Consider the following 14,500-nt stretch of genomic DNA (forward strand, 5'->3'; position numbering starts at 1 on the left):
ATGTTTGTGCGACAGGAACTGGTGGAATATTTGACTACATAATTCCAGAGTCCAGCGGGAAATAAGCTGAACTCAGAGTAGCTCTTTGTAGTTATGAAATCCGAAACATAACTCTCCATATCTGAAGGCCACCATAGTTCTCTGACCCACTTGGAAACAGAGGGGTGAGCGGAGGGTCATGTTCTTGCTTGCAACCTCACCACTAGATGCCACTAAATATCACTGTTCTTTTAAGTGTGGAAACACAAAAATTAATAACACACATATCATAGCTCTGTTTGATTTTAAATATCCTAATATCAAAATCAGGCTTATTTTCAGTCATTTCTGTTTCATATTTCATGTCTGACCAAAGTTACCATGGAAACTGATGTCCAGCCTGAGCCTATTGAGGCTGCCTGGTATCAGGGTTTGTGAGGTCAACCTTTTAATGTTAAAGCGTATGCTGGTGCTGGTGTCAACATATATACTTTTGAATGCACTACAATTCAAATAAAATCTAATAAAGAACTTTGATCCATTGATGTAGTCTCACATGTTCACCATAACATCTCTCATTAAATATCACAAATTGAAATCAAATAATAAAGAGTATCCAGGCTATCCTTGGTTCCCAGAAGAAGATTAAGGCTTATTGTCACAGGAGTGCTGGCTTTCCGTAGACCCACCGCAGAATCTGACCAAAAGTACTGATGTTCTGTTGTTGCCGTTCTTCTGCTTTGGAAAATGAAACGTCTTGGAGCTAGAATGTTCAGTCACTGGGGCCCCTAAACATTGGTCTTTACTGTTGGCCTCTAGCAGCTTGATGGGAGCAACATTACACGTATACCTTATTTTCAATAATTTTGTCTGTATCCACCTTTTCACTCTTTTTTGGCTTTGCTTCAATTCATGCTGAAAAGTGTTGTTTCTGAAATGTCAGATTTAAAGATTTTACCTGAAGTGAATAATCTAAGTGCCTTCCTGAACCAACTATAAAAGAATGCATATATTAAAGGATTCACAGTAGAATTCAAGTAGCCCACCCATACAAGTATTTTAAACAATACTGGTGGTGTTGAGTAACTGATAAAGGGATCAATGATGTTACAGACAAAAAAAGGAGTCCAAAAAGAAAGAAACGCCCCCATTATGATAGCAAGTGTTGTAGTGGCTTTTGTCTGGCTCATATTTGATATTCTTTCTGAATTTGTGTTCTGTATTCTGTGCAACTGTCTCCGTGCCACCAAGAAAATCTTAAGGTAAACGCCAAGCATTATTATTCCTGGAATATAAAAGGAAAGTGCTGATGAGACTGTACTTGACAGTCCACTCTGAAATAAAACACATTCCCCTTCACACACAATGTGGTTATAGTAGAATTCCTCAATCCCCAAAAGATTTAACTTGAGAAAAATCATTCCAAAGCCAATGAGAGCTGAAATACTCCAACTGAGCAGAATCATGATCAACACAACATTAACAGACATTTTTCTTCTGTATACTAGAGGTTGGCAAACAGCATAGTGGCGGTCAAGTGATATAAATGACAAATTTAGAATTGATGTTGTACACAACATGACATCAGAACTCATGTAGACTTTACAGAAGACATCACCAAAATACCAGCAGGAGTCTACAGATTGAAACATACTGGGGAACATGACTAGCAGCCCTAAAAGAAGGTCGGATACAGCCAGAGAGGCAATCAAGTAATTGGTTGGAGTATGGAGCTGCTTAAAATAGACAATTGAAACAGTGACGAAAAGGTTACCAAACACTGTTAGAATGACTGTGAGCCCTAGAATCATGTAGACAGTGATTCGTATGGGCAAAGGATAGATGATCCTCAGACATGATCTGTTTCTGGACTCGTAGCAGAGCACTGGCTCCATCTGTTTGGAGGGAGGCGAAAATGATAAGGTTAATACATTTCTTTATTCAAAATAAAATCAATGCTAAAATGATGAAAATGACTGTTAATTTAGCAATGATCTCAGTGTAAAAGTCAGTCAAGTACTTTTCTCGTTGCAATGTAGGTCACGATGGTGAATCATCATTAAAAGTCAGTAAAATGCTAATTCGTACAGAAGGCAGTAAGGGGAAATCCTGTGAAAATAAGAAGCTGTTACGAACTCAAAAATATGTGACAAATCGCTAAAACATTGGCTGAGGTAGAAAACGTGGCATAGTTCCAAGTCTTGTCAATATAACGAGGACTATACTGTAAACTGAACTGGAGCAGGAAACTTAAATTCTGTCTACTTGGCACAAAACTTATACAGGTAAATCAGAATCAAACTGAAATGTTACTTAAAAAAAAAAGAAGACTGATAAAAATGTGAACATCGAGTCTTAGCTGTTTCATGACTTTGGCTTCCCTTGATAAACCCATACATCTTAGAATTGCTGTATGCTGTATGAAGTGCATTTATGGCACTTCATACAGCATGGCATACATGGCATTTATGGTCAGTGATGATTAGCTATCAACCAAGTAACCTCACTTAAAAATAGGATTTGCAATCAATGATTAAATAAAAACCAAATAAAAACCACTGAAGTATGACCATTAGGTAGCTCCTCAAAACATATTTAAACACAGTTGCAATCTCACACTTACATCGTCAGCTGGACAGATGTTTTTGCCTCATATGCGGTCAGCTTCAGGTTGTATTTATGAGTGCTCTGTCTCTCTAGCTAGTGTTGTGGAAGATTTCTATGTTGATCGGGAGAAGAGATTTTGTTCACAAATCAATAATAAAGTCTTAACAAGATTCAAGTTTGTCTTTGTCCGTTTATTCTCTTGCAAGAGGGAAGAAAACCCAACAGCTACGTATTGAGTAGACTGTGGCAAAGCTTCTACTAAGTATCAGAGACCACATTATTTTATGCATACAAAGGCCCCCTCCTCTAGAAAAATCATACATCGGGGAGTACAGGTCTTTTGACACAGGCTGTCTTGATCTACTCATCTAGTTTCTGCTGGATGCGTTCAACTGGGAATCAGTTACGGTTTCAAGGTAAGATGAGACTTTCACCTGCAAGATCCTCATTACTGCATAGTTTTAACCACACGTAAGTTTCGGGTTCACAACACGGACACACAGAGTTCAATATATTTTGGCATTACACTAGTCCAGGGGTCGGCAACCTGCGGCTCGGGAGCCGCATGCGGCTCTTCAGCCCCTCTGTTGCGGCTCCCCGAGTCTACATCAGGGGTCCCCAACTGGTGGACCGGATGCAGACCCAGGTCCTAAATCTGATAGATAATACGGAATTATACATATTAGGCACATATTAAGCGGCTTTAACCGGCGCCTCTTATTCAGCCGTTACGGCACTTGTTCGGCAGTGCAGGAAACACACCGCCCAACGCATTGCAAATCACATCAGGTGATGCAGCTCAGCCAATCAAATATGGGTATTCTGACAAGTTTCCTGACACACGGGGGAGAGATGAGGAAATAGAAAGAAGAGCAGGAATATTGCGAATATATATCGAAGAAGTTATCTCACATGACGTTCACCAAACAGAGAAACGTGTTCAGAGAGAATATAATTTATAAGCTAGAATGAACAGAATATTATATGTTGATTATTCCCACAGGCAGTTAAATCCTCTACCCCGATTTCTCAACTGCTACAGCAAACTGAGCAAGTTTTTTCTCCTTTTCATAAGTTTGATATTGTTATAACAGGTAAAACAGCAATAAAATGTGAAGAATTGTCTTTATTCTTGTTCTATATTTTCAGAAATATAACAAACTATAGTTTTTGTTTAGATAATATAACTACATATAAAACTATAGAAGCTGTGATATCAAATAGCTTTCATAGCTCCAGACAAATTTTATTTGGTGGAAAATAGGGCAAAATGACTCTTTGGAAAAGATTGGTAGGCTCTTTGGTAAAGGTCCCCTGCACGAGTCACTTCAAAAATGTTAACAGACCCTAAGGTTGGGACCCTAAGGTTGGGCATACTGGCCCAGTGACTAATGTACTCGGTGAATATCACTTCACAATTCATTACATAGTTTTTAAAAACGACAAACAGACAATGCTAAACGAATTATTGCCTTTGCTTCCGGCACACTGTCAGCCGCTGAGAGTAAGTTCTCCACAACAGAAAAAGAGGCCCTGGCATGGGCAGTGAAAAGATCGAGAACTTATGTGTGGGACACATATTTACACTCAACATTCATTTAACAGAGGGTTGCACAACAAAATGCAGAAGTAAAGAACTGTCACTACTATAAGTGGAAGCTAATTGTCGTCAATTGCAACATCAGTGTGCAGCAGCAGAGCTATGCCTCCACCATTTTGGAATAAAGGCGACTACCAAAGTAAAAACATTTTTACGGAAGTAGAACAAATATAATATAAAACAAGAGGTTGTGCCCTGTGCTTTTGCTCTGTGAATTTGTAAATAGCCTATGTAGTATTCTGTGGTTCTACTGACATTTAATTGTCCAAGCAAAACGAATGATACCAGTTTGTCTCACAGGGCGCGGTGGGGCATCCATCTTTATTATTACCGCGTGTCACACTACTGCGCACATTGTTGACATCATCACAACGCAATAGTTACCTGAACCGGAAGTATCCAGGATACTATATCCCCTTTCTTTTGAAACAAAAAAATTGCATTTTATTAATGGAACTTGTTCATACAAACATTTCATGCTAAAACGGCATTTCAACTATTTCAAACTTTTTCCTTAATAAAACCTTCAGTTCTTCTGTTGGGTATTACAAGTCACGATGCGGCCTGATCTTGTGGTAGCACAGTCTGGTCGCTTTTTGGGACCTGTATGACCTGCTGTACTGTTTGACTCAGTGTCCTCAGGCTCCATCTGGTGGTTGTTTGGTGGAAGTACCTGGCCTGCGCCACTTTCACACGTCTGCAGGAGGTGACGCCGGTTACGCCTGAGCATGTGACCTCCATCTGTGCGAATGTTGTAGGATCTCTGGATACCTGCTGGCTCGACGACTGTTGCGGGTTCCCATGTCCCCGTGAGAAGCTGGAAACGGACCATAGCTCCTTCTAGTAGTGCCGGTAATGTCATGGCATTCCTGTCGTAGTATTGTTTTTGTCTTTGTTGGCACAGTTGCCTCCTGCTGTGAACTGAGCTGCGACAGACAAGTTTAGGTTGCAGTTGTTTTTCCGTGATTGGTAGGATTGAGCGCAGACGCCTGCTCATTAGCAGCTGTGCTAGCGACTTCAGTCCATCAAATGGTGTGTTCCAGTAACTGAGGTACGGATATATCTGCTGTGCATGTACTTTGTCCATGAGGGCTTTGTCTGAACAGTCTTTTCAGCCAAACCGTTACTCTGCGGGTGCAGCGGGCTGCTCGTGGTATGCTCAAAGTCCTATGCGTGAGCAAAACCTCTGAACTCTTGTGAACTGTAACAAGGTCCATTGTCACTGATTACTGCCTCTGGGTGATTGGTTACCCCGTCGCTCAGAGGTCCCTGCGGCCCAGTCACGGCTTTTTTCTGTCCTGGCCCCACAGTGATGAAATTGTTGTGGCAAAATGACGAGAAGAGACGGCGAACCGGAGTTGCAACCAGCGGGAAGTGTTTTAATAAGATCAAGCCAACATCAACCAGTTCAGTACATTGAAACGACTCCCATGTACTGCTTTTCACAGATCACTCTTATAGTCAAAATTCACGCCCCCTTTAGCTACGTTCCACCAATCAAACCAGTTTGTTGTATCAAAACAGGACACATCTGGACTTCTAATTAGGACATGTTGTTATGCTATTTTAACCTCTTGTCCTCTGATAGGACACCGCTCCAAGTACGGAAATGTTTTGGTACTTTTTACGAGAGATTTATTACAGTTTGTCTGGCGCTGATCATCATTACCCACGATCGTTCGCTGAGAACCAAATATGTGTTCCATAACACGTTATATTTACTGTTTACGTGTGAGCCCACACTTGTGTTCAGTTCAATTCAAGTTCAATTCAAAGTTTATGATGATTTTCTTCAATATAATGAACTCCCCATTGACGTCACGATAGCAGAGTCGCTGCCCATCTTTCGGCGCAGGCTGAAAACTCACCTCTTCAAGAAGTACTACCCTGAGCCTTCCACTTATTGTATTCATATTAGTTTGTTGCACTTATTGTATTCGTATTAGTTTGTTTCTGCACTGTACTTTTGCTCTGATTTATGGTCTGGTTCATGCTCTTAGATGCTTGTTTAAAAAAGAGATGCACTTATGACTTCTGGTGAATACCTATGTTGAATTATTGTAAGTCGCTTTGGAGAATAGCGTCTGTTAAATGACTGTAATGTAATGTAAATGTGAATGATTACTGTCATATTCCAAATATGGCGAACATGGACTTCAGCTTTTGGATGAGAGTTGCGGATGTGAGGTTGGTGATTTTTTGTACCTCAAAGTACCTTCTACAATAGTCAACGACAACTATATAGTCAGTACTGTGCCAGGTGAACACGTCTGTTTGCCAAGGTCGTTCAGGGGTAGGATGCGAGAGCATCGGTTCCTTTGTATTGGAGCTGCGTCACTCAAGGCAGATGCTGCAAAATCCTACTAGTACCTCGATCTGTTTGCACATTCCGGGCCAGAACAGTACGTTTCTTGCTTATACTTTTCCATCCCTAAGTGTCCTGTGACTGGTTTTGCTCCAGGGAGAGATCCCTGGCGCAAAACTGCTGCTAAGCCGCATTTTGATGCATAGACTTGTAGTTTCACATCTTTGGTGTGGTTGAAGTATGTGAGCACTGGGCCGGGCTCCTGTGTTTCCATTTCTTACACTGTTTCTTTAATTGTTTTTAAATCTCCTTTTCTTTTGCCTTATGTTTTGATGCTTTTAATGGTTTTATGTGAAGCACTTTGAATTACCTTGTTGTTGAAATGTGCTATACAAATAAACTTGCCTTGTGTTAGCAGGTCTTTCATTTGTTGGAATGCAACGTCTTGATTTGAGTCCTACGTGAATTTACTGTTCCCTTTCAGCAGTTGTCTGAGTGGGGCAGTTGTCTCTGAATGTCTGGGTGCAAACTTGGAGAGGTAGGTGACGATGCCCAGTATGGTCTCCAGCTCTGCTTTGCTGCGTGTGGAAGCCATTTCTTTAATTGCCATGACCTTGTCAGGGTCGGGCTTTCTGCCTTTTCGTGTCAGTCTATGTCCAAAATAGCTTACCTCAGAGAAGCAGATGAAGCGTTTGTCTTTGTTTAGCTCTATTCTTCTCTCCCTGGTTCTCTCCAGGATGGCGTGCAGGTTGGCATCGTGCTCCTCTTTGGTGAGCCCATACACAAAAATGTCCCATCAACGTGCCCATCAACTCTCCTCTGAAACGCATCCTGTACAGAAATGATTCCAAAAGGGAGCCTTTTGAACCGATATCTGCCGTAGATGGTGTTAAACATGGTCAGCATGGATAATTTCTGGCTTAGTTTTATTGTCCAGTAACCAGATCTAGCGTCTAGTACACTGAAGTACTTTGCTCCGGCACGTCTTGGTGTGACATCATCTAGAATGGGAAGTGGATAGTAGGGTCTCTGGATAGCTTTGTTTAGGGGGCGGGGATCTAAACACACCCTCAGCTTTCCTGTTTTAGGCTTTTCCACTGCCAGTCATGCATTTACCCACTCTGTGACCTTTTGCATTCTATCCATTTTTCCACTTCATCAAGCTCATCTTTGAGTCGGTTTCGCAAGGGGATATGGGATGCGGTGAGGTGGGCACACCATCGTTGTTGCTGAGGGTTTAAGGTTAAAGGTGCATTCTCCAGGGAATAGTCCCATTGGACTATTCCCCCGCAAAAGGACGTCAGTGTACTCTTAAATACGTCAGCGTACTCTTAAAGACATACTCTTCTGTGATGCTGGTGTGTGTTTACGGCAACCATGTGCACTAGCTTGACCATGATTAGGTCTAAACATGCATGTAGGCCCAAAACAGGGGGAGCATTTTCTGCATACACTATGTCAAAATCTACCATGGCTGTGTTCTGCCTGTATCTGCATGCTAACTTCCTTTTACTTCAAGTCGCTGTCCACCATATCGTGAGATGTTGCTTTCTGACGTCCTAATATTTTGTGAAATATGTTCACTGGTATTACATTAGCTTGAGCACCTGTATCTATCTTGAGCTTTAGTTTGTGCCTCGCTTTTCCGATTTCCACCTCTGCGAATGCTTGTTCCCTTGCTGTATTTTTGTTTGATAATAGTGTCAATGTACAGATCCACTGGTGCGTGTTCCGTGCTTTCTGAAACAGCATGGACTTTCTTGGGGTTGTATTTTGTTAGCTTACACTGCCTTCTTGTCCTACACATATTAGCAAATGTTAGATCCTGGGGTACTTCTGGCCCGATACGGGCCATCACTTACAGAGCACTTCACGGTCAGGCTCCGGCTTATGTAGCTGATCTACTTCGCCCCTATTCACCCGCCCGCACTCTCAGGTCAAACGCTCTAGGTCTTCTGTCAGTCCCATGCACACGATTTAAGACCCGTGGTGACCGAGCCTTTGAGGCAGTGGCCCCGAGGCTCTGGAATGCTCTGCCTGCAACTCTGCGCCTCGCAGATACTGTGGATACTTTTAAAAGCCAGCTCAAAACCCACCTGTTTAGGCTGGCGTTTGTGTAAAAGTAAACCCATGTCCTAGACCTGCTCTTAAAATATGTTTTACATTTCTATTTAATTTTTATTTTATTTTTATTTTATTCTTTAACATTTTTTATTCACTCTGTGTAGATAATTTATTGACCCTAGGGTCACATTGTGTTTTTTATGCTTTTAAATGTCTGCTCTGTTAAGCACTTTGTGATAGTACTGTCTGTGAAAAGCGCTATATAAATAAATTCATTCATTCATTCATTCATAGTTACTGACTCAGCTCTCTATTAAAAGATTGTCGAGCTGGTGTTCTTGCGAGGGAACTCACCTGGCTCTGCTAACTGCCGTTACTAACGACGTCTACCCTGCTTCCTCCGGTCTGAGTGCACTCGGCCGAGTGTACTCTTTTTACTGCCACGAGGAACTTTTACGACTTAAGCAAATAAATGCACTTGAGAAATTTACTTTAAATGCAGATTAGATATTTATTGCAGGTTATATTTAGTTAGTTAGCAAGGGTTAAGCTACAGCTCACATAAAATGTTACTACACTTGATTCTTTGATTATACTCATTGGTTTTCTAGTTGTCGAGTCGGCTCGGTTGGAGCTGGATTTCAAAGATGAAAAAGTTATTTTGGAGTTGTTAGGAGTGAAGGTCCGGCCGGACCCTCGGTCCTCCTGCTCTGCAGCGGAGTTCGTTCAACAGTCCTCAAGGCTTAGTACAAAGGCTTTCTAGGACTGCCGTGTTCCTCCGTAAAACGATGATGCTTTCGACCGTCTAAAAATGCTCAAAACATAAGCAAACTTGGCAGACAGATTGAAAGCCCAAAATCGAGTTACTTATTGTGGTTTTAATGCTTCAGAGTGGTAAGTTGGCTCGATAGTACCCCCTACAAGATTTCGACAAAGCAGCCCTCGCAGTACGTTTAACATAGATTTACAAACTTTGGTAGGCACATATATCACGTGTGGACTTAAATATGAGTCTCTTGGGGCCTTATCCTAAACCCAACCAGAAGTCAGCCATTTTGAATTTTGTATGAATTTCTAGTGTCGTTTTTGCTATTTCCAGGTGCTGTACTTAAGCTCCTCCTAGGGAATTAATCAGATCAACTCCAAATTTGGTCAGTACAATCTAAAGACCTTAGTGATGAAAAGTTACTCAAACTTTGTTATTTCGTGAAAGGCCGTTGCCGTGCCACGAAAACCGAAGGTGTTTTTGTGGTGTTTTGCTCCAACCAGAACCAAACATGGCACACACACAAACATGAGGATGTCTACAAGCCAATTTTCACTCAAAGTCATAGCGCCATCTACTGGCAACAGGAAAACAGGGTTATGTGACAAACGAAATCCGATTTACATGACATTTACATGATGTGGTCTATACTTGATAGAGAGCAACATAATGCATGTTTGTGCGACAGGAACTGGTGGAATATTTGACTACATAATTCCAGAGTCCAGCGGGAAATAAGCTGAACTCAGAGTAGCTCTTTGTAGTTATGAAATCCGAAACATAACTCTCCATATCTGAAGGCCACCATAGTTCTCTGACCCACTTGGAAACAGAGGGGTGAGCGGAGGGTCATGTTCTTGCTTGCAACCTCACCACTAGATGCCACTAAATATCACTGTTCTTTTAAGTGTGGAAACACAAAAATTAATAACACACATATCATAGCTCTGTTTGATTTTAAATATCCTAATATCAAAATCAGGCTTATTTTCAGTCATTTCTGTTTCATATTTCATGTCTGACCAAAGTTACCATGGAAACTGATGTCCAGCCTGAGCCTATTGAGGCTTCCTGGTATCAGGGTTTGTGAGGTCAACCTTTTAATGTTAAAGCGTATGCTGGTGCTGGTGTCAACATATATACTTTTGAATGCACTACAATTCAAATAAAATCTAATAAAGAACTTTGATCCATTGATGTAGTCTCACATGTTCACCATAACATCTCTCATTAAATATCACAAATTGAAATCAAATAATAAAGAGTATCCAGGCTATCCTTGGTTCCCAGAAGAAGATTAAGGCTTATTGTCACAGGAGTGCTGGCTTTCCGTAGACCCACCGCAGAATCTGACCAAAAGTACTGATGTTCTGTTGTTGCCGTTCTTCTGCTTTGGAAAATGAAACGTCTTGGAGCTAGAATGTTCAGTCACTGGGGCCCCTAAACATTGGTCTTTACTGTTGGCCTCTAGCAGCTTGATGGGAGCAACATTACACGTATACCTTATTTTCAATAATTTTGTCTGTATCCACCTTTTCACTCTTTTTTGGCTTTGCTTCAATTCATGCTGAAAAGTGTTGTTTCTGAAATGTCAGATTTAAAGATTTTACCTGAAGTGAATAATCTAAGTGCCTTCCTGAACCAACTATAAAAGAATGCATATATTAAAGGATTCACAGTAGAATTCAAGTAGCCCACCCATACAAGTATTTTAAACAATACTGGTGGTGTTGAGTAACTGATAAAGGGATCAATGATGTTACAGACAAAAAAAGGAGTCCAAAAAGAAAGAAACGCCCCCATTATGATAGCAAGTGTTGTAGTGGCTTTTGTCTGGCTCATATTTGATATTCTTTCTGAATTTGTGTTCTGTATTCTGTGCAACTGTCTCCGTGCCACCAAGAAAATCTTAAGGTAAACGCCAAGCATTATTATTCCTGGAATATAAAAGGAAAGTGCTGATGAGACTGTACTTGACAGTCCACTCTGAAATAAAATACATTCCCCTTCACACACAATGTGGTTATAGTAGAATTCCTCAATCCCCAAAAGATTTAACTTGAGAAAAATCATTCCAAAGCCAATGAGAGCTGAAATACTCCAACTGAGCAGAATCATGATCAACACAACATTAACAGACATTTTTCTTCTGTATACTAGAGGTTGGCAAACAGCATAGTGGCGGTCAAGTGATATAAATGACAAATTTAGAATTGATGTTGTACACAACATGACATCAGAACTCATGTAGACTTTACAGAAGACATCACCAAAATACCAGCAGGAGTCTACAGATTGAAACATACTGGGGAACATGACTAGCAGCCCTAAAAGAAGGTCGGATACAGCCAGAGAGGCAATCAAGTAATTGGTTGGAGTATGGAGCTGCTTAAAATAGACAATTGAAACAGTGACGAAAAGGTTACCAAACACTGTTAGAATGACTGTGAGCCCTAGAATCATGTAGACAGTGATTCGTATGGGCAAAGGATAGATGATCCTCAGACATGATCTGTTTCTGGACTCGTAGCAGAGCACTGGCTCCATCTGTTTGGAGGGAGGCGAAAATGATAAGGTTAATACATTTCTTTATTCAAAATAAAATCAATGCTAAAATGATGAAAATGACTGTTAATTTAGCAATGATCTCAGTGTAAAAGTCAGTCAAGTACTTTTCTCGTTGCAATGTAGGTCACGATGGTGAATCATCATTAAAAGTCAGTAAAATGCTAATTCGTACAGAAGGCAGTAAGGGGAAATCCTGTGAAAATAAGAAGCTGTTACGAACTCAAAAATATGTGACAAATCGCTAAAACATTGGCTGAGGTAGAAAACGTGGCATAGTTCCAAGTCTTGTCAATATAACGAGGACTATACTGTAAACTGAACTGGAGCAGGAAACTTAAATTCTGTCTACTTGGCACAAAACTTATACAGGTAAATCAGAATCAAACTGAAATGTTACTTAAAAAAAAAAGAAGACTGATAAAAATGTGAACATCGAGTCTTAGCTGTTTCATGACTTTGGCTTCCCTTGATAAACCCATACATCTTAGAATTGCTGTATGCTGTATGAAGTGCATTTATGGCACTTCATACAGCATGGCATACATGGCATTTATGGTCAGTGATGATTAGCTATCAACCAAGTAACCTCACTTAAAAATAGGATTTGCAATCAATGATTAAATAAAAACCAAATAAAAACCACTGAAGTATGACCATTAGGTAGCTCCTCAAAACATATTTAAACACAGTTGCAATCTCACACTTACATCGTCAGCTGGACAGATGTTTTTGCCTCATATGCGGTCAGCTTCAGGTTGTATTTATGAGTGCTCTGTCTCTCTAGCTAGTGTTGTGGAAGATTTCTATGTTGATCGGGAGAAGAGATTTTGTTCACAAATCAATAATAAAGTCTTAACAAGATTCAAGTTTGTCTTTGTCCGTTTATTCTCTTGCAAGAGGGAAGAAAACCCAACAGCTACGTATTGAGTAGACTGTGGCAAAGCTTCTACTAAGTATCAGAGACCACATTATTTTATGCATACAAAGGCCCCCTCCTCTAGAAAAATCATACATCGGGGAGTACAGGTCTTTTGACACAGGCTGTCTTGATCTACTCATCTAGTTTCTGCTGGATGCGTTCAACTGGGAATCAGTTACGGTTTCAAGGTAAGATGAGACTTTCACCTGCAAGATCCTCATTACTGCATAGTTTTAACCACACGTAAGTTTCGGGTTCACAACACGGACACACAGAGTTCAATATATTTTGGCATTACACTAGTCCAGGGGTCGGCAACCTGCGGCTCGGGAGCCGCATGCGGCTCTTCAGCCCCTCTGTTGCGGCTCCCCGAGTCTACATCAGGGGTCCCCAACTGGTGGACCGGATGCAGACCCAGGTCCTAAATCTGATAGATAATACGGAATTATACATATTAGGCACATATTAAGCGGCTTTAACCGGCGCCTCTTATTCAGCCGTTACGGCACTTGTTCGGCAGTGCAGGAAACACACCGCCCAACGCATTGCAAATCACATCAGGTGATGCAGCTCAGCCAATCAAATATGGGTATTCTGACAAGTTTCCTGACACACGGGGGAGAGATGAGGAAATAGAAAGAAGAGCAGGAATATTGCGAATATATATCGAAGAAGTTATCTCACATGACGTTCACCAAACAGAGAAACGTGTTCAGAGAGAATATAATTTATAAGCTAGAATGAACAGAATATTATATGTTGATTATTCCCACAGGCAGTTAAATCCTCTACCCCGATTTCTCAACTGCTACAGCAAACTGAGCAAGTTTTTTCTCCTTTTCATAAGTTTGATATTGTTATAACAGGTAAAACAGCAATAAAATGTGAAGAATTGTCTTTATTCTTGTTCTATATTTTCAGAAATATAACAAACTATAGTTTTTGTTTAGATAATATAACTACATATAAAACTATAGAAGCTGTGATATCAAATAGCTTTCATAGCTCCAGACAAATTTTATTTGGTGGAAAATAGGGCAAAATGACTCTTTGGAAAAGATTGGTAGGCTCTTTGGTAAAGGTCCCCTGCACGAGTCACTTCAAAAATGTTAACAGACCCTAAGGTTGGGACCCTAAGGTTGGGCATACTGGCCCAGTGACTAATGTACTCGGTGAATATCACTTCACAATTCATTACATAGTTTTTAAAAACGACAAACAGACAATGCTAAACGAATTATTGCCTTTGCTTCCGGCACACTGTCAGCCGCTGAGAGTAAGTTCTCCACAACAGAAAGAGGCCCTGGCATGGGCAGTGAAAAGATCGAGAACTTATGTGTGGGACACATATTTACACTCAACATTCATTTAACAGAGGGTTGCACAACAAAATGCAGAAGTAAAGAACTGTCACTACTATAAGTGGAAGCTAATTGTCGTCAATTGCAACATCAGTGTGCAGCAGCAGAGCTATGCCTCCACCATTTTGGAATAAAGGCGACTACCAAAGTAAAAACATTTTTACGGAAGTAGAACAAATATAATATAAAACAAGAGGTTGTGCCCTGTGCTTTTGCTGTGTGAATTTGTAAATAGCCTATGTAGTATTCTGTGGTTCTACTGACATTTAATTGTCCAAGCAAAACGAATGATACCAGTTTGTCTCACAGGGCGCGGTGGGGCATCCATCTT

At 40.7% G+C, this 14,500-nt stretch overlaps 2 protein-coding genes across 2 annotated transcripts; both read right to left on the reverse strand.

Moving 5' to 3' along the window:
• Positions 1 to 884: 884 nt before the first annotated feature.
• Positions 885 to 1,874, reverse strand: LOC306780106 (trace amine-associated receptor 1-like; the record flags this gene model as incomplete). Its single annotated transcript, XM_079272315.1, has 1 exon — positions 885 to 1,874. One exon carries the CDS (start codon positions 1,872 to 1,874, stop codon positions 885 to 887), a length of 990 nt encoding a protein of 329 aa, XP_079128441.1.
• A 9,004-nt stretch (positions 1,875 to 10,878) lies between these two features.
• On the reverse strand, positions 10,879 to 11,868 carry LOC306780107 (trace amine-associated receptor 1-like; the record flags this gene model as incomplete). The annotated part of the gene is made up of 1 exon (XM_079272316.1): positions 10,879 to 11,868. One exon carries the CDS (start codon positions 11,866 to 11,868, stop codon positions 10,879 to 10,881), a length of 990 nt encoding a protein of 329 aa, XP_079128442.1.
• Positions 11,869 to 14,500: the final 2,632 nt, after the last annotated feature.

The sequence above is a fragment of the Melanostigma gelatinosum genome (assembly GCF_949748355.1).
Source record: "Melanostigma gelatinosum genome assembly, chromosome: 7".
Taxonomy (NCBI): Eukaryota; Metazoa; Chordata; class Actinopteri; order Perciformes; family Zoarcidae; genus Melanostigma; species Melanostigma gelatinosum.